The 21,230-nt window shown below is 42.1% G+C and overlaps 1 protein-coding gene across 6 annotated transcripts in view; it reads right to left on the bottom strand.

Annotated features, from left to right (window-relative positions):
* NEDD4 (NEDD4 E3 ubiquitin protein ligase) overlaps window positions 1-21,230 on the bottom strand; it is a 145,383-nt gene that overhangs the window by 22,409 nt on the left and 101,744 nt on the right. For 5 of the 6 annotated variants that reach the window (XM_038750201.1, XM_038750198.1, XM_038750196.1 and 2 more), the window contains 9 exons: window positions 19,764-19,881; window positions 19,441-19,608; window positions 18,139-18,204; window positions 13,088-13,207; window positions 8,326-8,532; window positions 5,661-5,738; window positions 5,378-5,432; window positions 4,902-4,960; window positions 2,734-2,799 (listed from right to left, as the gene is read on the bottom strand). In XM_038750201.1, coding sequence (XP_038606129.1) covers window positions 2,734-2,799; window positions 4,902-4,960; window positions 5,378-5,432; window positions 5,661-5,738; window positions 8,326-8,532; window positions 13,088-13,207; window positions 18,139-18,204; window positions 19,441-19,608; window positions 19,764-19,881 — 937 coding nt within the window. The remainder of the gene's footprint in view (window positions 1-2,733; window positions 2,800-4,901; window positions 4,961-5,377; window positions 5,433-5,660; window positions 5,739-8,325; window positions 8,533-13,087; window positions 13,208-18,138; window positions 18,205-19,440; window positions 19,609-19,763; window positions 19,882-21,230) is intronic. The other variant, XM_038750202.1, reaches the window with a different exon arrangement.

Here is a 21,230-nt window from a genome sequence, read left to right as displayed (position 1 = left end):
CAAGTCACTTAACTTCTCTGTGCCTCAGTTCCCTCATCTGTAAAATGGGGATTAAGACTGTGAGTCCCCCATGGGACAACCTGATCACCTTGTAACCTCCCCCGCGCTCAGAACAGTGCTTGGCACATAGTAAGCGCTTAATAAAGGTCATCATCATTATTATTATTCGGTCAGAGGAGTGTTTGGGTAAACTAGGAATGGGATGGTACGGAGTCAAGAACAGATACTTTGGGGGCAATCAAAAGGTACCCTTCTCCCACATCTGTAGGGAAGAAGAATAGAGGGGGGTGGGGGCTTCGACCCTCAATATCTCCCACCGCTGGCTGCCACCTGTCACCAGCTGAACAGGGTGGACATTTTTTGTGAGGAAGGGAGGTGTGGGAGTGTTTATAAGAAGGAGAGAAGAGGGCACCCACAAGAAGAGAGGTGCTCACATGAAGAAGTAGAGAGTTTTCCGGTCGCAAGGGCCTAAGTCACTTTTTTCAATTAGTAATAATAATAATATGATGGTATTTATTAAGTGCTTACTATGTGCAAAGCACTGTTCTAAGCGCTGGGGAGCTTACAAGGTGATCAGGTTGTCCCACGTGGGGCTATCTTGGCTCTGTTTATGGCCCAGGAATAGGGGCATCATAGTTCAGGGGATAGAATAGTAGGAGCCAGGAGACCTGGGGATGATGTGTTTCCTGCAGGCAGTCTCTCAATATTTTTGGGTTTTTTCTCCTCTAGAATGTAAGCTCCTCTAAACTGCAAGCTCATTAATAACAACGGTATTTGTTAAACGCTTACTATGTGTCAAGCACTGCTCTAAGCGCTGGGGTAGATACACGTTAATCAGGTTGGACACAGTCCCTGTCCCATATAGAGCTCACAGTCTTAATTCCCGTTTTACAGGTGAGGGAACTGAGGCCCAGAGAAGTGAAGTACATATATATATATGTATATATGGTTGTACATATTTATTACTCTATTTATTTATTTATTTATTTATTTTGCTTGTACATTTCTATCCTATTTATTTTATTTTGTTGGTATGTTTGGTTTTGTTCTCTGTCTCCCCCTTTTAGACTGTGAGCCCACTGTTGGGTAGGGACTGTCTCTATGTGTTGCCAATTTGTACTTCCCAAGCGCTTAGTACAGTGCTCTGCACATAGTAAGCGCTCAATAAATACGATTGATTGATTGATTGATTGAAGTGAGTGAAGCAAGTTGCCCAAGGTCACACAGCAGACAGGTGGCGGAGCCGGAATTAGAACCCAGATCCTTCGGATTCCCAGGCCCATGCTCTGTTCACTAGGCCATGCTGCTTCATTGTGGGCAGGGAACGCGTCTACCAACTCTGTTATACTGTACTCTCCCAAGCGCTTAGTACAGTGCTCTGCACACTGTAAGCCCTCAATAAATACAACTGATGATGGATGGGGCTCACAGGCTTAATCCCCATTTTACAGATGAGGGAACTGAGGCACGGAGAAGTGAAGTGACTTGCCCAGAGTCACACAGCTGACAACTGGCAGAGCTGGGATTTGAACCCATGACCTCTGACTCCAAAGCCCACGCTCTTTCCACTGGGCCACGCTGTATCTCCTCTTCCATGGGACCAGTCGGGCCACAGAAGGTGGGGAATATAAAGACTGGGGAAAGGAAATAAGTCAGGCCCCAGATGCCAAAGATGCCTTGGCCTAGTCACTGGGCCCGCCCACCATCATGGACAGTCCCCTGATTTATCCTTTCTTTGAGTCCCCTATGACGGCTAATACCGACTTGCCTAGTAAATATAGAATCAGAGCGCTTTATCTTTGGAATTATTTCCAAAAGACAACTCCACTGTCTATTTTTTCAACATGAGTGTCTTCAAATAGAGAAGCGGCAAGGCGCAGTGGATAGAGCACGGACCACTCGTCAGCTGTGTGACCTTGGGCAAGTCACTCCACTTCTCTGGGCCTTGGTTACCTCATCTGTAAAATGGGGATTGAGACTTGTGAGCCCCACAGGGGACCAGGACTGTGTCCCAACCAATTTGCTTGTATCGACCCCAGTGCTCAGTACAGTGCCTGGCACACAGTAAGTGCTTAAAAATTACTATAATTATAAAATAATTGCAGATCTCTACTGCTTAATAATCATCATCATCATCAATCGTATTTATTGAGCGCTTACTATGTGCAGAGCACTGTACTAAGCGCTTGGGAAGTACAAATTGGCAACATATAGAGACAGTCCCTACCCAACAGTGGGCTCACAGTCTAAAAGGGGGAGACAGAGAACAAAACCAAACATACTAACAAAATAAAATAAATAAAAATAATAATAATAATAATAATAATGGCATTAATTAAGTGCTTACTATGTGCAGAGCACTGTTCTAAGCGCTGGGGAGGTTACAAGGTGATCAGGTTGTCCCACAGGGGGCTCAGTCTTCATCCCCATTTTACAGATGAGGGAACTGAGGCACAGAAAAGTGAAGTGACTTGCCCAAAGTCACACAGCTGACAATTGGCAGTCGGGATTTGAACCCATGACCTCTGACTCCAAAGCCCGGGCTCTTTCCACTGAGCCACTCTGCTTCTCTCGTGCTTTTAAGCCATGCTGCAAAAATACTCTGTACTGACATTATTCATTTCCATTTTTTTCCCTATGCATTATTCATGATTACTAGTCCTTTAATATAATCAGTAGGAGTGTCACAGTATTTTTTATCATTGACTATATTTTTTTGCATGAATTACCAACCTGCTTTTTCATCTTCTTTCTGAAGAATTCATATTTTCGTTTATAATCCCTGGAGTACGGCACAGCCTTGGTTTAAAAAAGTTTGGGAATTAAACAGATTTAGTAATATTATGAACTGAGGGTTTTTTTTTCCAATTACGAGGCAAGAATTCCATTGTACATAAACCCAAGACAACAAAGAGAATATTTGGAAAGAAAAGTTTAGCTTAGGAATACAAAAAAAGACACCAACATTTAAAAAAATCTAATTTTCCTGATTAAGAGACAAGAAGGTATTCAGTGATTCTTATTGCTTCCTGAAATCTAGGAAATGTCTTCCAACTGGAAGGAATCTTAGACATGAAGTTTTCCGTTTCTAAACAGATGTCCAAAGCTTCTTCCCTAACAGAGGAACAATTCTTAAAATGCAATTTACTTGGAATTCTGAGCGAAATGCATTCTTTTACTATAACTCCTGAATGTACACATTTGAAATGAGTAAAAACTAAACTGGAAAATATGCAACAAAGCATAGTCTGGTGGAAAGGGCTTGAGCCTGGGGGTCAGCGGCCCTGGGTTCTAACCCCGGCCCAGCCACCGTTTGACCTTGGGCAAGCCATTTCACTTCTTTGTGCCTCAGTTTCCTCATCTGTTAAATGGGGATTCAAAATCTGATCTCCCACCTATATAGAACGTGAGCCCTATGTGGGACGGACTGTGTCCAACCTACCTAATTTGTATCTACCCCAACGATTCTTACAGTGCTTGACATATAGTAAGTGCTTATGTTGCCAATTTGTACTTCCCAAGCGCTTAGTACAGTGCTCTGCACACAGTAAGCGCTCAATAAATACGATTGATGATGATGATGATTATTACGGTTATTAAGTAGCATGACCAGAGGAAAAGAGTATCGGCTTGGGAGTCAGAGGATCTGGGTTCTAATCCTGCCTTTACCACTTGCCTAATGGAAGTGGGCAAGTCGATTAATTTCTCTGTGCCTCAGTCTCCTCATCTGTAAAATGGGGATTAAATACCGGTTCTCCCTCCACCTTAGACTGTGAGCCCCATGTAGAAAAGGGCTGTGCTCAACCTGATTACCTTGCATCTACCTTGGTACTTAGTACCGTGTTTGGTACATATGTACTTACATACTATTATTCAAAATTATTAGAAAATGATAGTTTTGGGGACGGATGATGGCATTTTATTAAGCACTTACTATGTGCAAAGCACTGTTCTAAGCGCTGGGGAGGTTACAAGGTGATCAGGTTGTCCCATGGGGGGCTCACAGTCTTAATCCAATTAAGATTAATTGGATCCTCCCCCTCGTCCCCCTCTCCATCCCCCCCATCTTACCTCCTTCCCTTCCCCACTGCACCTGTTTATATGTACATATGTTTGTACATATTTATTACTCTAGTTATTTATTTATTTTACTTGTACATATCTATTCTATTTATTTTATTTTGTTAGTATGTTTGGTTTTGTTCTCTGTCTCCCCCTTTTAGACTGTGAGCCCACTGTTGGGTAGGGACTGTCTCTATATGTTGCCAACTTGTACTTCCCCAAGCGCTTAGTACAGTACTCTGCACACAGTAAGCGCTCAATAAATACGATTGATTGATTGATTGATTAATCCCCATTTTCCAGATGAGGTAACTGAGGCACAGAGAAGTTAAGTGACTTGCCCAAAGCCACACAGCTGACAATTGGCGGAGCCGGGATTTGAACCCCTGACCTCTGACTCCAAAGCCCATGCTCTTTCCACTGAGCCACGCTGCTTCTCTAGGCATTAAGAATTAAAAGGAGGAAAATCCAATTGGAAAAATCTAACTCAATTTACAGCTACACAGTGCTAACGTTTCTATTTGTCAAAACATAATTCAATACCTGTTTTTCTTCCTACTTAGATTTGTGAGCCCTGAGTGGGACAGAAACTGTGTCTGACCTGATTATTTTGCAGTTTCTCCGGCACTCAGAACTGTGCTTCAGTCGATCACAGGTATTTATTGAGCGCTTACTATGTGCAGAGTACTGCGCTAAGCCCTTGGGAGAGTACACTATCACAGAATTAGCAGACACGTTCCCTGATCACAAAGAGCTTACAGTGTGGAGGGACAGTCATTTGCCCAGAGTAAATGCTTAATACATACTACAGTTATTAACTGGTATAAAGAGCAACTCACCGGTCCCGTTATTGCTACGTTTTGCAATCGAGGATCTTCCCATTGTGTTCTCTTGATATCTGGGGGAAAAAAATGTATGCTCTTTCATCATCATCAACATCATCAATCGTATTTATTGAGCACTTACTGTGTGCAGAGCACTGTACTAAGCGCTTGGGAAGTACAAGTTGGCAATATATAGAGACAGTCCCTACCCAACAGTGGGCTCACAGTCTAAAAGGGGGAGACACAGAACAAAACCAAACATACTAACAAAATAAAATAAATAGAATGGATATGTACAAGCAAAATAAATAGAGTAATAAATATGTACAAACATATATACATATATACAGGTGCTGTGGGGAAGGGAAGGAGGTAAGATGGGGGGATGGAGAGGGGGACGAGGAGAAGAGGAAGGAAGGGGCACACTTCACTTGCACAAATTCAATATTACAAGATATCTAGTAAGTAATTGAAGGTCACACTGCACGTACTGTGATTTATGTAGAAGAGTCTTCCATCTGTGTGAGTCCTTTCTTCCCATCCTGGCTGTAAAACAGAGAGTAATTTCATTAACAGTTTGGGCTCTAGGGGGAAAAGATGAATTTAAATGTTTACTTCATTCATCTGAGTTGAGAAGTTGCACTTTTAGATCAGGAAGTAGGAATCAAATTGGAGGTTGATTAAAACACACCTGCAAGCTATTACCGTGCTGCCTCCAAAAACCTAAAATGTTGTCTACACTAGGTTAAATCTACAACTCCCACAGAAACTTACAGGTAGAGGTCCTAAATCAATAGGATCAGTCGATGTCTTTCTTCTCAGGTGAGCTGGAATTTTCAATCTTGGATCTTCCTTTTATTTGTAGTCGTCCATTAGCAAAATAAAACAAAAGAACATACTTAAACACAATGAGAACCATGCTTAGTGCTACATAAGAGTCCCTCCTTTCATGTCTGCACTTCTACAAGAGTGGAGAACACCAAATTCTTTAGAAAGAGATGTTTTATTGCCACATACAACTCACATGCTATCTGGAGGCTTTGGCTGTCCTTCTCAGGGAATGTCTACACTACCTAAAAGAATTTTCTTCTACAAGTAAATGTCTGGGAGGAAGGGGAGTCTTCTGAGGATGAGTCAAAAATACAAGCCAGCCATTTCTCCTGGGTCTTGAACCTACGCAACTCCTCATTTGAACTTCACTAATTCCCAATTCCCAATAATTCAGGCTGGTATGTCATTTTCATTGCTAAAATGTTTGAAATATAGTAACTGCTTCTGCAAATAGTTGTGATACATCATTACATAATGTCGGTCTACTGTGCGCTGCCATTTTCTTCACTGACTGTCCCTCAATTTACACATTCTCAACATTTACACAGTCCTCTAGGCTGTAAGCTCACTGTGGGTAGAAAACGTGTCTGCTTATTGTTATATTGACCTCTCCGAAGAGCTTAGTAATTAATAATAATAATGATAGCATTTATTAAGCGCTTACTATGTGCAAAGCACTGTTCTAAGCGCGGGGGAGGTTACAAGGTGATCAGGTTGTCCCACGGGGGGCTCACAGTCCTAATCCCCATTTTACAGATGAGGACCCAGAGAAGTTAAGTGACTTGCCCAAAGTCACACAGCTGACAACTGGCAGAGCCGGGATTTGAACTAATGACCTCTGACTTCAAAGCCCGGGCTCTTTCCACTGAGCCACGCTGCTTCTCTGCTCTGCACACATCTAGAGGAGATCATTGGCTATTATGATTTGGGGGGGTTAACTTGCGAAATCTTCAGGCTATGCATTTGCTTATTTTCTTTTAATGGTATTTGTTAAGCACTTACTATGTGTCAAGCACTGTTCTAAGCGCTGGAGTAGATGCAAGGTAATTAGGTCAGACAGTCTCTGTCCCCCATGGGGCCTTCCCAGACTGAGCCCCTTCCTTCCTCTCCCCCTCGTCCCCCTCTCCATCCCCCATCTTACCTCCTTCCCTTCCCCACAGCACCTGTATATATGTATATATGTTTGTACATATTTATTACTCTATTTATTTATTTATTTATTTTACTTGTACATATCTATTCTATTTATTTTATTTTGTTAGTATGTTTGGTTTTGTTCTCTGTCTCCCCCTTTTAGACTGGGAGCCCACTGTTGGGTAGGGACTGTCTCTATATGTTGCCAATTTGTACTTCCCAAGCGCTTAGTACAGTGCTCTGCACATAGTAAGCGCTCAATAAATAAGATTGATGATGATGATGGGGCTCATAGTTTAAGTCGGTGGGAGAACAGGTATTGAATCCCCACTTTACAAACGAGGAAATAGGCACAGAGAAGTGACTTGCCCAATAAGTGATGGAGCTGGGGAACAGGCTCAAGTCACACAGCATTGCATAGTGGAAAGAGTCCGGGACTAGGAGTCAAAATCAATCAATCAATCAATCATATTTACTGAGCGCTTACTGTGTGCAGAGCACTGCACTAAGCACTTGGGAAGTACAAGTTGGAAACATCTAGAGACAGTCCCTACCCAACAGTGGGCTCACAGTCTAAAAGGGGCTGGGGTTCTAAAAGGTCAGGGGTTCTAACCCTGGCTCCACCACTTCTCTGCAGGGTGACCTTGGGCAAGTCACTTAACACCTCTGTGCTTCAGTTACCTCCTCTGTAAAAAATGGGGATTAAGAATGCGAGCCCGATGTGGGACAGGGACTGTGTTCAACTTGATTAACTTCTAAGTGCTTAACAAATGCCATCATCATCATTATTACTGGGCCTTGACCTGTGACCAAAGACTATTCCCTTCTGTATATACTATAATTACCATAGTGCTTGGAACACAGTACATACACCAAATACTATTCTTACTACAAATCATAAGAATTATGAGAATCAGGCTCACGGAGTCTACTCATTCAGAGGCTCACTATTCACAGGAGGGAAAGGACATTTGGTATTCCATTAAACCCCAGCACCAAAGGTGCCCAGCTGGCTAATTCAACTCCAGTGTTCCAGGGAAGCAGCGTGGCTCAGTGGAAAGAGCCCAGGCTTGGTCATGGGTTCGAATCCCAGCTCCGCCAATTGTCAGCTGTGTGACCTTGGGTAAGTCACTTAACTTCTCTGGGCCTCAGTCCCCTCATCTGTAAAATGGGGATTTAAGACTGTGAGCCCCACTTGGGACAACCTGATTACCTTGTATCCCCCAAGTGCTTAGAACAGTGCTTTGCACAAAGTAAGCGCTTAACAAATACCATTATTATTATTATTATTATTATCTACCCCAGTGCTTAGAACAGTGCTTGGCACTTAGTAAGCTCTTAACAAGTGCCATCATTTTTTAACCTGAGAAGTAGACTTTTGAAATATATGCGCTATTTGGCATTTAAGAAAACTGGCTTAAAAATAAACCTGTGAGAAAACAGACACCTGACCGATGAAAAGAATTAAAATTACCCAGGTGGTAGTTTTGGTGTTGTGATCAATAAAGAAAGGCCTGCCGTTTGGAGCATGTCGCACTTCCCAGCCTTTGGGAAGGAATCCCTGTTGGAGTTCCGGCTGCTGATGTAGGGAGTGTTGGGATGAATCGGTAGCTGCAGTTTGAGGTTGATGGCTCACGGAAGAGCTTTGGCTTGAAGATGGCTGAGCCGCCTCTGAAGTGGTCTACATGGCATTAAATTGGAAAGCGTCAGCGACGTCTGTCAATTTGCAACAAATAAGAAGCCCCCCAACTGTTCACATAAAATGTTGAGAGATCCTATACCACTATTCAAGGTACAGAATTCGAGAGAAGGCTACATACATCTGTAACCTATTTTAAGAACAGCATGCCCCGGTAGTTAAAGTAGAAAATCAAGTTTTCTTAAGAACATTCATTTGCTCTTTTGCTGACATTTTTCTCTGGCAGTGTTTTTTCTGCACCTTGTTTCCCTTTTCTCTTCATACCCCCAATGACTTACAGTTTCATAACCATTTCTCTGTATAGACTCTTCTATACAGGATCCATCGGAGGGAAATTTTCTTAATTTAAAAGCTAAGATGCACAATTAAATGAATCTGGCAAGGAACTGACATCTTGAGGAAGGTCATGCAATCCTGCAGTTTTGTATTACCTGGAACTCTGGACATCCTCAGATGGATCTACAGCCACAAATTTCCATTAAATAGAATTTGTTACAGATTATGATTTTAAAAATCTACGTAATCACTTGTAATAACAGCCTAAGGGGTCTATTGGATAATGATTTCTACAGAAAACTGCACACCATGTTGATTCTTCTCAGAACGCAAATATGGTTTCAGTAATAGGAGAGAATACTAACTAATTAGGTCATAAGCAAAAGGCTTCCCCTAAATTAAGTCCATTAAAGACTCTCCGGGGCATACTTATCTGAACCATTATTTACACTTCTTGGATAGTAAAGGCATGAGGCCAATAGCCTTGTGCTTCGCAATATTATTGAGGAGAGCGGGCACGACTAATAAAAATAATCGCTGCAACCGAGCCAGAACGTTCTCAGATTCCTCCCACAATGAAATAAATGCTGACAATAAAATCTAATAAAAATAGGCTCAGGACTCCAAACAACTGTCTTGTGATTTTCAAAAACAACCAACCTAAACACGCTACCTTATTGTTGTATAATCAGTTCTTTTCCTCGGAAACTTTAGAGAAAGACTTCACAGGTATATTGCCCCTTTTACTTTTAGGTCACTGACTTGAATCTATTTCAGACTGGTAGTGATCAAAATAATTATTTTATGTTGGTTCAGTGCACTATATGAAAGTTTATATACTTATTCTGGCCTCAGAAAATCTACCCACCCACATGCTGGCTTATTTGAACCACCAATGCCCAAAATGGAAGCAGGCAGCGTTGAAGACATAGAGGAGTAGTCAACGAACAAGGCCCCAGGTTCATTTATTCATTCATTCATTTAATCAATTGTATTTATTGAGTGCTTCCTGTGTGCAGAGCACTGTATTACGCACTTGGGAGAGTACGATACAACAATAAACAGTCACATTCCCTGCTCACAACGAGCTCACAGTCTAGAGCCGGGGAGACAGACATCAATACAAATAAATAAAAGAAGTGCTATGGGGCTGGGATGGAGGTGGGGGAAGAGCAAACGGAGCAAGTCAAGGCGAAGTAGAAGGGAGTGGGAGATGAGGAAAGAGGGGGCTTAGTCTGGGAAGGCCTCTTGGAGGAGATGTGCCTTTGGTAAGGCTTTGAATGGGGGGAGAGTCACTGTCGGATTTGAGGAGGGAGGGCAACCAGGCCATAAGCAGGATGTGGGCCGGGGTTGGCGGCGAGAGAGGCGAGACGGAGGGACAGTGAGAACGGTAGCACCAGAGGAGCGAAGTGTGCGGGCTGGGTTGTAGGACAAAAGTGAAGTGAGGTAGGAGGGGGCAAGGTGGTGGATGGGCAACCACTGGAGTTTTTTTTTTTACCTAGGAGGCAGAAGAGTGGAAACTGAAAGAGCAGAAGACCTCATCTTCCTGCTATCTCTTTTTTCCTCCTCTATCTCCCAACACCTTTTCTTCTCCATTCTTTCTCCTTTCAATCTCTAGCTTCACTAACAGGACTACTTAAAACGAAAATGCAGTTGAATTCAAAATAAGTGAAATTGAACCAGTCACCAGTACTGATGGTAACTCTGCACTAAGTTGGAGTCCAGGGGAAGAGCAGCTCTGACTTTTGAGAAATTGGACTTCCTCTCCCCCCACTTCCCATCCCCATCCCCATCCCCCCCGCCTTACCTCCTCCCCCTCCTCACAGCACCTGTATATATGTATATATGTTTGTACGTATTTATTACTCTATTTATTTTATTGGTACATATTTATTCTATTTATTTTATTTTGCTAGTATGTTTTGTTTTGTTGTCTGTCTCCCCCTTCTAGACTGTGAGCCCGCTGTTGGGTAGGGACCGTCTCTGTGTGTTGCCAACTTGTACTTCCCAAGCGCTTATGCTCTGCACACAGTAAGCGCTCAATGAATACGATTGAATGAATAAATAATGGAGAGTCACACCAGTTTATCAATAGGCATAAAAACAAAGAGCCAGAGTATAAAATCATAAGAATAGTTAAGACTGCCTATACATGTTATTCAATCTTTGGGACAGACCCAATAGGCAGAATCAGCATTTAATAATCACCCTTATCGTACGAGCTAAGCGATCTACCTCCGTACTACATTTACATCCTCCATTCCATGCACATCTAGGTCAGCATGTCTTTTTTATATTACAGTAGCAGAAAGACCCAGGCCGTACCAAGGCACTGTTACCCTTGTGATCTCTGTTTCTTCTGATCCTCTTCCACTAGCTGATCTGTAATTCTCATAACACACCCCTCTCCGATATTTGAGTGCTTACCTTGTGAAGAGCCACTGAGCTTAAGTGCTTCTCTAGACGGTAAGCTCGTTGTGGGCAAGGAAAGCTTCTGTTATATTGTTGTGTTGTACTCTCCCAAACGCTGAGTACAGTGGTCTGCCCACAGTAAGCGCTCAATAAATACCACTGACTGATTCGCCAGGGGCTGGCTCTGCTGCTCTTTTTTCTCCACGCCTCCTGAGGGATTCAGGCTCCTAGGCCCAGTCCCTCCTGCCTCCCTCTTTTTCCGGGATGCTATTTCCTCATTTTCTCCCTCCTCGCCCTTGATTCCAGGTCCTGTTTTTGTTCCTGACCAACTCAGGACTCGGCCCTTCCAGCAAATTGCAAGCTGGGCATCGTCTGTGAACCAAAAGGGCATTCGACAAAGCCCCAAATGTCGACAATTTATCCTTTTTAGCTACATGCAAGCTTTTAAAGGGCAGGGCACGTCTATGTCTATTTTATGAACCTATGAAAGTGCCAGGCCTAGTCTTATATAAATAAGGGCATATCATTTCCTGATTTTGGAGGGCTGATTGTCTTCAGTCTCACTATCTTGACTTTTAATAGGGAAGGCAACCTCCCTGGACTAGTGTTTCAAGGAATTAGGTGCAAAACAATCATCTTTCAGGACTTTTCCAGGGCTAGGTAGAGTCTTGTGTCTAGGCCTGAAAAACTATTTGCTTTCTGGTGGGGAATATCAGAAATAAGGATTTCCAAAAAACAAAAGACTAAAAATACTACGGGAATATCCTCCAATTTTCCTCTTCGTGCACTTTTTCCAATTTTCTGGATCATCCTGATCACTCATGAAAAGTTCCAAATTCTGTATCCTGTATTTAAGACTCATTCTCAAATGAGCTGGAACAATTTTTAAATGGCATTACCAGTAGCCAAGTGCCACCAATAACACTTCACTTTGCCAGATATCATTTTACCATCGACATATCCCGTACACTTAGATATAGCAACAGACAGGAAGTGCCCAAGTATTTCCAGCTCAGAAATAGAATGGACAAACATGTAAACAAATAGAAAAAGAGCCTCATATCGTTTCAGGAGGCCTTCATGAATATGAAAACATGCTTTATCAAAACTATTTTTATTTCATAATCATGAAATCAACAAGAATGCCGATCCTGAATCACATGGACCATTTCCTTGATTTTTTAATAAATTATATTATGGCCTAAATCCAGGAGCCATCCCTTCTTCAAATTACACACAAAGGAAATATTTCTTCAGTTTAGAGACAAAACCAAAATTTGTTCTGAACAGGACAACGGTCCTAGGAAAGACAATTATTGAGATTTCAATCATCTCAGAGAAAAAAAAATGGTCAAAGATCTGAAAAGCAGACTTTTATTAATACATTCAGAAGCATTGTTAGGAGCCAATGGCAATGCTTCAGTGTTTAGAAGTTTCTCAAAATAAAAGAGGTAAACTTTTGCTCACTCAGATCCATGTACACATTCCTAAGACTAAGACTATGGGTGTAAATATATATATATATATATATATATATATATATATACCAGCAGCATGATTTACAGATCTCCATTCACATTTCTAGTTTTAAAAATAACTTTTATTTTCTCCAAGTTCACACTGCTTTTAAGAATCATAATAATAACAAATGGTATTTGTTATGCGCTTACTATGTGCCAAGCACTGCTCTAAGTAGACTATAGATTTGGACTTTTGTGCCTTTTCATAGAAGAACTCAGGCGCTACTTAAGTTCCAAAGTCAAACAATTAAAAATAGGACAAGCAATTCAACTTGTGCCACTCTACTTAGAAGATTATTTAATTTCACACAAAAAAGGTTATAAAATACCTGGGTAGCAGGCTTCATCCAAGTAGTAGTTCTGGAATTGTGATCGATATAGTATGACCTCCCTTTATCATCTTGCTTTTCTTCCCAACCTGGTGGTAATCCAGATGAAGTAGGCAAAAGCTAAAATAAAATAGTAAAGGGAGAAAATATATAGACAACAAAATATCAAACAGAGGCTTTCACAGTAGTAACATTCTAACAGATGATGGTGATCTTAACTAAAAATGTGAAATTCTAAACTTCTCAAAACACAATAATAATAATTATAGTGGCATTTGTTAAGCACTTACTATGTGCCAGGTACTGTACTGTGCGCTAGGGTAGATACAAGGTAATCGGGTTGGACACAGTCCCTGCCCAACATGGGGCTGACGGTCTTAATCCACATTTTACAGATGAGATAACTGAGGCCCAGAGAAGTGAAGTGACCTGCCCCAGGTTACACAGCAAACATGTGGTGAAGGCGGGATTAGAACACGGGTCCTCTGACTCCCAAGCCTGTGCTCTTTCCACTAGGCCACCCTGCTCTCCAAACAGTGACTAACACGAGAAAAATAGTATTTAAAGTGGATTAAGTGGCATTCCATTGACCCGTCAAGAGAAGAGACTTATTTTCAGCGTCCCTGTTAATACGTTCCTAGTGTGCAGGGAATTCCGTTACACTCTTGCAAGTGCTTAGTACAGTGCTGTGCACGTAGTAAGCGCTCAATAAAACCGCTGACTGCTCTACCCACAGGAAGCTCTTTATAAATACCACTGATTGATAACACCCTGAAATTTTCCCAGTCATTTGCTGCCACCATCTTGTGATGCTTACATATAATAATAATGATAATGGCATTTATTAAGCGCTTACTATGTGCAAAGCACTGTTCTAAGCGCTGGGGAGTTTACAAGGTGATCAGGTTGTCCCACGTGGGGCTCACAGTCTTAATCCCCATTTTACAGATGAGGGAACTGAGGCCCAGAGAAGTTAAGTGACTTGCCCAAAGTCACACAGCTGACAAGTGGCGGAGCCGGGATTTGAACCGATGACCTCTGACTCCAAAGCCCGTGCTGTTTCCACTGAGCCACACTGCTTCCCTGGAACACTGGAGTTGAATTAGCCAGCTGGGCACCTTGGGTGCTGGGGTTTAATGGAATACCAAATGTCCTTTCAATCAATCAATCAATCAATCAATCGTATTTATTGAGCGCTTACTGTGTGCAGAGCACTGTACTAAGCACTTGGGAAATACAAGTTGGCAACATATAGAGACAGTCCCTACCCAACAGTGGGCTCACAGTCTAAAAGGGGGAGACAGAGAACAAAACCAAACATACTAACAAAATAAAATAAATAGAATAGATATGTACAAGTAAAATAGAGTAATAAATATGTACAAACATATATATATATATATATATACTATATATATATATATATATACACAAACATATATTTCCCTCCTGTGATAGTGAGCCTCTGAATGAGTAGGCTCCATGAGCCTGATTCTCGTAATTATTATGATTTGTAGTAAGAATAGTATTTGGTGTGTGTACTGTGTTCCAAGCACTATGGTAGGTAGAGTATATACAGAAGGGAATAGTCTTTGGTCACAGGTCAATGCCCAGTAATAATGATGATGATGACAGTATTTGTTAAGCACTTATTCTGTAACAGGCATGGTACTAAGCACTGGGGTGGATACAAGCAAATCCAGTTGGACACAGTCCCTTGTCCGAAGCGGGGCTCACAGTCTCAATCCCCATTTTACAGATGAGGTAACTGAGGCCCAGATAATCAATCAATCAATCAATCAATCGTATTTATTGAGCACTTACTGTGTGCAGAGCACTGTACTAAGCACTTGGGAAGTACAAGTTGGCAACATATAGAGACAGTCCCTACCCAACAGTGGGCTCACAGTCTAAAAGGGGGAGACAGAGAACAAAACCAAACATACTAACAAAATAAAATAAATAGAATAGATATGTACAAGCAAAATAAATAAATAAATAAATAAATAGAGTAATAAATATGTACAAACATATATACAGGTGTTGTGGGGAAGGGAAGGAGGTAAGATGAGGGTGATGGAAATGGGGATGAGGGGGAGAGGAAGGAAGGGGCTCAGTCTGGGAAGGCCTCCTGGAGGAGGTGAGCTCTCAGTAGGGCCTTGAAGGGAGGAAGAGAGCTAGCTTGGCGGATGGGCAGAGGGAGGCCATTCCAGGCCCGGGGGAGGACGTGGGCCGGGGGTCGATGGCAGGACAGGCGAGAACGAGTTACGGTGAGGAGATTAGCGGCAGAGGAGCGGAGGGTGCGGGCTGGGCTGGAGAAGGAGAGAAGGGAGGTGAGGTAGGAGGGGGCGAGGGGATGGACAGCCTTGAAGCCCAGGGTGAGGAGTTTCTGCCTGATGCGCAGATTGATTGGTAGCCACTGGAGATTTTTGAGGAGGGGAGTAACATGCCCAGAGTGTTTCTGGACAAAGAAAATCCGGGCAGCAGCATGAAGTATGGATTGAAGTGGGGATTGACACGAGGACAGGAGATCAGAGAGAAGGCTGGTGCAGTAGTCCAGACGGGATAGGATGAGAGCTTGAACGAGCAGAGAAGTGAAGTGACTTGCCCAGGGTCACACGGCAGATAAGTGGCGGGGCCATGATTAGAACCCATGACCGCCCAGGCCGGCGCTCTATCCATTACACCAGCCTGCTTCTCTAATCAGCTCCACTGTAGGCATGTGGTCTTCTTCATTCGTTCCTTAGCTTTTGTGGCAGACACTCGCTCCCTATCCCTTTTCCCTCTGAATATCTCCAATGGTCTTTCCCCACCTCCTTTCCCTGTGGATGCCTGAGGTGGACAGCATCTTCGGCCCTGCCAGTCAACTCAGGGAAAGATGGCCCCCATTCCCAAGGGCTTTCACCACTGGTTTTCCTCATTTCCAATCCAGATCACATAAGCACTCAGATCCCATGTGCTTCTCTGACTATAACTGCTATTATTACAACATCATCTACCCCCGGGGTTTAGTTCAGGACCTGGCCCATGGTAAGCGCCTGATACCTTGATGATCGTTTTTAGCACGGGGTACATGAGGGCTGCCCCCTTCTAAAATGTCCACCCGAGGCATCGTATAGGGTGTGTCCAACATGTTTTCCTGGAGGTAAAAATCTCCAGGTGCAGTGGTAATGGCAGCAGACTTCTGATACAGTGCTCTGCACACAGTAAGCACTCAATAAATATAATTGACTGAATGAATGAATGAATGAGGGACTGCTTAGAAGTCCCTTGTAGAACTGTGCTGGAGAAACTCTGCTCCAGGTGGCTCCCAACTGAATGGAATGCAGAAGGGTCGGAAAAACAAATCCATGAGACCACCCAGGTTGTCTGGAAGCAGGACTGTTGCCCTCCTATTAGCATCTTCTTCCCCTCTTTCGTGCAGCCAAAAGACAAGGAGAAACTACAGTAATATAAAGTGAATTATAGCTGAGTTTATACACAGGGTCTGCAATCTCCTTCCCCTCAAAATCCTCCAGCCCTTAATCCTCTCCTCCTAAAATCCCACCTCCCTCGACAAGCTCTTCCCAATTATATCAGTACCCCAAATTTTATCAATCCTTCAGATGCCTCTTGTGTTTTTATATTTATGCCCAGCCTCAGTATGTGTACACACACACACACAAAAAAAAATTGACCACTCATTTGAAAAGCAGCATAATGTAGTGGATACAGCCTGGGAGCTAGAAGGTAATGGGTTCTAATCCCGGTTCCACCACTTGTTTGCTGTTTGGCCCTGGGCAAGTCACTTCACTTCTCGTGCCTCAGTGACCTATCTGTAACATGGGGATTGAGACGGTGAGCCCCACGTGGGACAAGGACTGTGTCCAACCCAATTTGCTTGTATCCCCTCCCAGCGCTTAGTACAGTGTCTGGCACAAAGTAAGCACTTAAGAACCATTATTATCAGTAGTAATAATAATAATTAGTAGCACTAATAATAATGGTATTTATTCTGATTTAATTGTCTGAGAATATTTCTCTGGTTCTCCCCTGAATAAATGTTCCTTAATGATAATAATAATGATGGCATTTGTTAAGCGCTTACTATGTGCAAAGCACTGTTCTAAGCACTGGGGAGGATACAAGGTGATCAGGTTGTCCCACGTGGGGCTCACAGTCTTAATCCCCATTTTCCAGATGAGGTAACTGAGGCACAGAGAAGTGAAGTGACTTGTCCAAGGTCACAGAGCAGACATGTGGCAGAGTCAGAATTCGAACCCATGACCTCTGACACCAAAGCCCGGGCTCTTTCCACATATATACATACACATATGTACATATGTATATATGTATATATGTTTATACACATTTATTACTCTATTTATTTAACTTGTACATATCTATTCTATTTTATTTTGTTAATATGTTTGATTTTGTTCTGTTTCCCCCTTCTAGACTGTGACCCCACTGTTGGGTAGGGACTTTCTCTATATGTTGCCAACTTGTACTTCCCAAGCGCTTAGTACAGTGCTCTGCACACAGTAAGCACTCAATAAATGACTGATTGATCGATTGATTTCCACCAAGCCACGCTGCTTCTCTAAGGGATATATATGGCGCACCTGCTCAACTTTCCAAGGGCTGAATGCCTTCAGTAGGTGCTCAATAAATACTACTAGAGAAGCAGCATGGCTCAATGGAAGGAGCACGGGCTCTGGAGTCAGAGGTCATGGGTTCAAATCCCAGCTCCACCAATTGTCAGCTGTGTGACTTTGGGCAAGTCACTTAACTCCTCTGTGCCTCAGTCACCTCATCTGTAAAATGGGGATGAAGACTGTGAGCCCCCTGTGGGACAACCTGATTACCTTGTAACCTCCCCAGCGCTTAGAACAGTGCTTTGCACATAGTAAGCGCTTAATAAATGTCATCATTATTATTATTATTACTACTACTCCTACTACAACTATTTAGTGAAAAGCACACAACTTCAGGACTCTGGTAATGCGCAGAATGAAAAACAGGGATTTTTAGGGTTTTAAACGTGTTTGAGGGGAGAGGCTGAAACTTACCACAGGAAGGGCAGGCTGTTCTTCAACTGTGTAGGTTTGCATGTTGTCCCTTCTGCTGGAATGATGCTTGAAATAAAACAAAAAAAAAATAAACTGGTAATTTTGAAAGCCTGTGATACTTTAATATAAATCAATAATCTTCCTCATAAAAAAATTATAACTTGGTTATGCTCATATTGTGAAAGGCTCAGGACTAAATCATCACTTATGGTACATGAACAAATACTCCAAAAACTCAACTTTGTGACAAAGTGAAACAAAGAAAAGCAATTTCCTAAGTAGTTTTTGTGTAATCTCACAAGAAGGAATGAGTCGGGCTTCCTTTCTTATTATGACATTTCCTTTGTAGAATTTATCCATTCTATTGTTTCTAAAACATGCTGACTCGTTGGTATCTCCCTTCCTCACAGAGATGCTGTGAGGAAAGGAATCAGATAATGAGAAAACACTCTGGAAAAAACAACAACAAAAAAATCACTCTACAAAAAGCAATTATTACTACTTACTGAATGGAGCAATTAAAAAAAAAATCATCGTCTCAGTGTGCAGTGATGGCCAAAAACGTTGATAAAATGCCAGGCATCATCCAAAAGGCTGTTGAAAACTAAAAGCCCGGATTTACCTGTCTATAAATAACACGTGCCGTTGTGATCACTGTCCACAGTCTATAAAGATGGAAGCGGATGGGAGAGGTATTTGAAGTCTAAAAAATGTTGAAGAATGTGGATACTGAAAATGGGAATTGTTGTTCATCAAATACAATGATACCCAGAACCAGAGGACATTCGGTGAAGGCCAATAAAGGGAGGTATTTCTGCACAGTGAATAAGCTAATGGACTTCAATCCAACTGAAAGTCATTCAGGCCCAAAATATTCAAAGATCCATCCTGGGTTATGAGGAGGCAAATCTAACCTAAACCACACAGGGCAAATACTTTCCTCCAAACATACTTTGGAACTTCTTTTGGAGACAGAGTATTGAAGTGGACAGACCAGCAGTAGGATTCAGTCTGATATTACTTCTGTTCTTGTGGAAAAACTACGTTGAGTTCATGTTGGTTACACAGAAACTTTTATGAAAGGAAAATAAAAAACAGAAACTGAAGAGGGGGTGTGTGAGAGCAAATAAAAGAACCAAACAATATGTACATCTGAGTACTGCTTCTAACGCAGCAGTGGAGAAGTTTTATGGTAGTTCTCCCACGCCGTTAAATCAAAGGTAACTGCAACAAACTGAATCTAAATGGGTATAACTCTTCGTTTCTGCAAAACTGTTTTAAAGCAGTCTAAGGCTATCTTACAGAACTGGATGTTTGCCGGCTCGTGGCTGTGTTTCCAACGGTAGTGAGTTGGGCATTCAATTCTTCTGCAAGATGAGTCTGAATATCAAAGTTACTTGGGGTTGGAGGTGACTGAATATTCTGGTGGCTGTACATTGTAGCTTCATCTTCTGTTATAATATCCCAGCTCTAAAACAAACAGAATGTCTTATATTCTAATCCACTCACCTAATGGATGGGTTACTTCAAATAGCATGAAAATACTCCTATCAAAACTTATATATTTTTTTACACATACACACACACACACATACATATATGTATATATAGAAAAAACACACTACCTCTGGAGACTCTCTGTTTTCTAAAATTTCTGTTTCGTCAGATATCTGACGCCGGGTGGTGAATGCATGCTGTGCTTGAAGCTGAATGCTACCACTCTCTGCTTCAGTAATGCTATCCCTGAAAAGAAAATATTAGTGTCACCTCCTGCATGTTCCAATAGAAGAGATGGTCAACAAGGTTTCACTGAAGATTCCAAATAGACTCATAAGTTCTGGCCAATGGAAGGGAAAAAAATGTCAAAATCCAAAGATGGGAGGGTGAGGGTATAGGTGTGGGTGGAATCCCCACCTGTAACATCTATTTATAGTAATGTCTGTCCCACCCTCTAGACTGTAAGCTCGTTATGGGCAGGGAACGTGCCTGTTTATTGTTGTATTGTACTCTCCCAAGATCTTAGTACAGCGCTCTGCGCACATTAAGCGCTCAATAAATACGACTGAGTGTATCTGTAACTTGCTACAGTAATGGGATCAGTTGGAGGATCATTGCACCGCAGCAGCTAGATAGGGGAAGAGAATGTGTCTGCCATTAAAGGGCTTAGTATGGTGCTCTGCATGTTCTAGGTGTTCAATAAATGCCATTGATAATAAAGGTGGAGTCCCTAAAAATGCAAGTAGGATGAGTGGCGTTTTTTCCCGGCTCTTACCGCCACCTCGCTGGCCTTCCACAAATCCCACTGCCACCTTGCCCAATCCCAGCCTGTCCATCCTTCCTGCCCTCCCCGCTCAGAACTGCCTTCACTGCTGCAGATTGAATTTGCCGATCTCACGCCAAACAGTTGCCTGAAGATTCAACTGGAGTAGGATAGGGCTGTGAAATGTCCCACGTGATATTTTTACAGTCAATACGAACAATGGGATGACCACAGGAATGACCCCAGAAACCACAAAGAACACTGGTAATTATAGGAAAAGGGTATTAGTAACAAGAGAAAACTCATCGATGGAGAGAGGCTAATGGGAGGTTCAGAGTTCAATTCCTGATCTCTTTGTTCATCCAGGCAAAGGATACATTTAGGTTGACCAAAAAGTTCATGGTTTAAAAATGATACTCATTAAAGTTAGCTGCCGACTCACATTACTTAATTTTCATTATAATTTTAAAATATGGCCTAGAAATACAAAGGCATGCACATTTGAACTGTTAACTCAAAAACCTCGGAGCAGTAGAGATGCATTTTTTTTTGCACTGAAGTATTTAAAAGACAACAGCTACAAACTCAGAGAGGCTTCTTTGAGAGTCGGTTTTAGGATTTAAAGAATCATAATGTAAACTAATGAAGTAATAATAACCTATTCAATAAAACAATAAACAGATCGAGAAACCAAATGGGTCGAATCCAAGGACCACTTATAAAAACTTAGCCATTAGTAATCTCCACAATAATAAAACCAACAACCCTAAAAGTGAAGATTTCAAGCCCTGGCAGATTATTTACATTCTGGTGGTAAACATTCCCCCTTAAC

The sequence above is a fragment of the Tachyglossus aculeatus genome, chromosome 8, assembly GCF_015852505.1.
Source record: "Tachyglossus aculeatus isolate mTacAcu1 chromosome 8, mTacAcu1.pri, whole genome shotgun sequence".
Classification (NCBI taxonomy): Eukaryota; Metazoa; Chordata; class Mammalia; order Monotremata; family Tachyglossidae; genus Tachyglossus; species Tachyglossus aculeatus.
The sequence above is the reverse complement of the archived record's forward strand: the minus strand, read 5'-3'. Positions and strand labels throughout refer to the sequence as shown.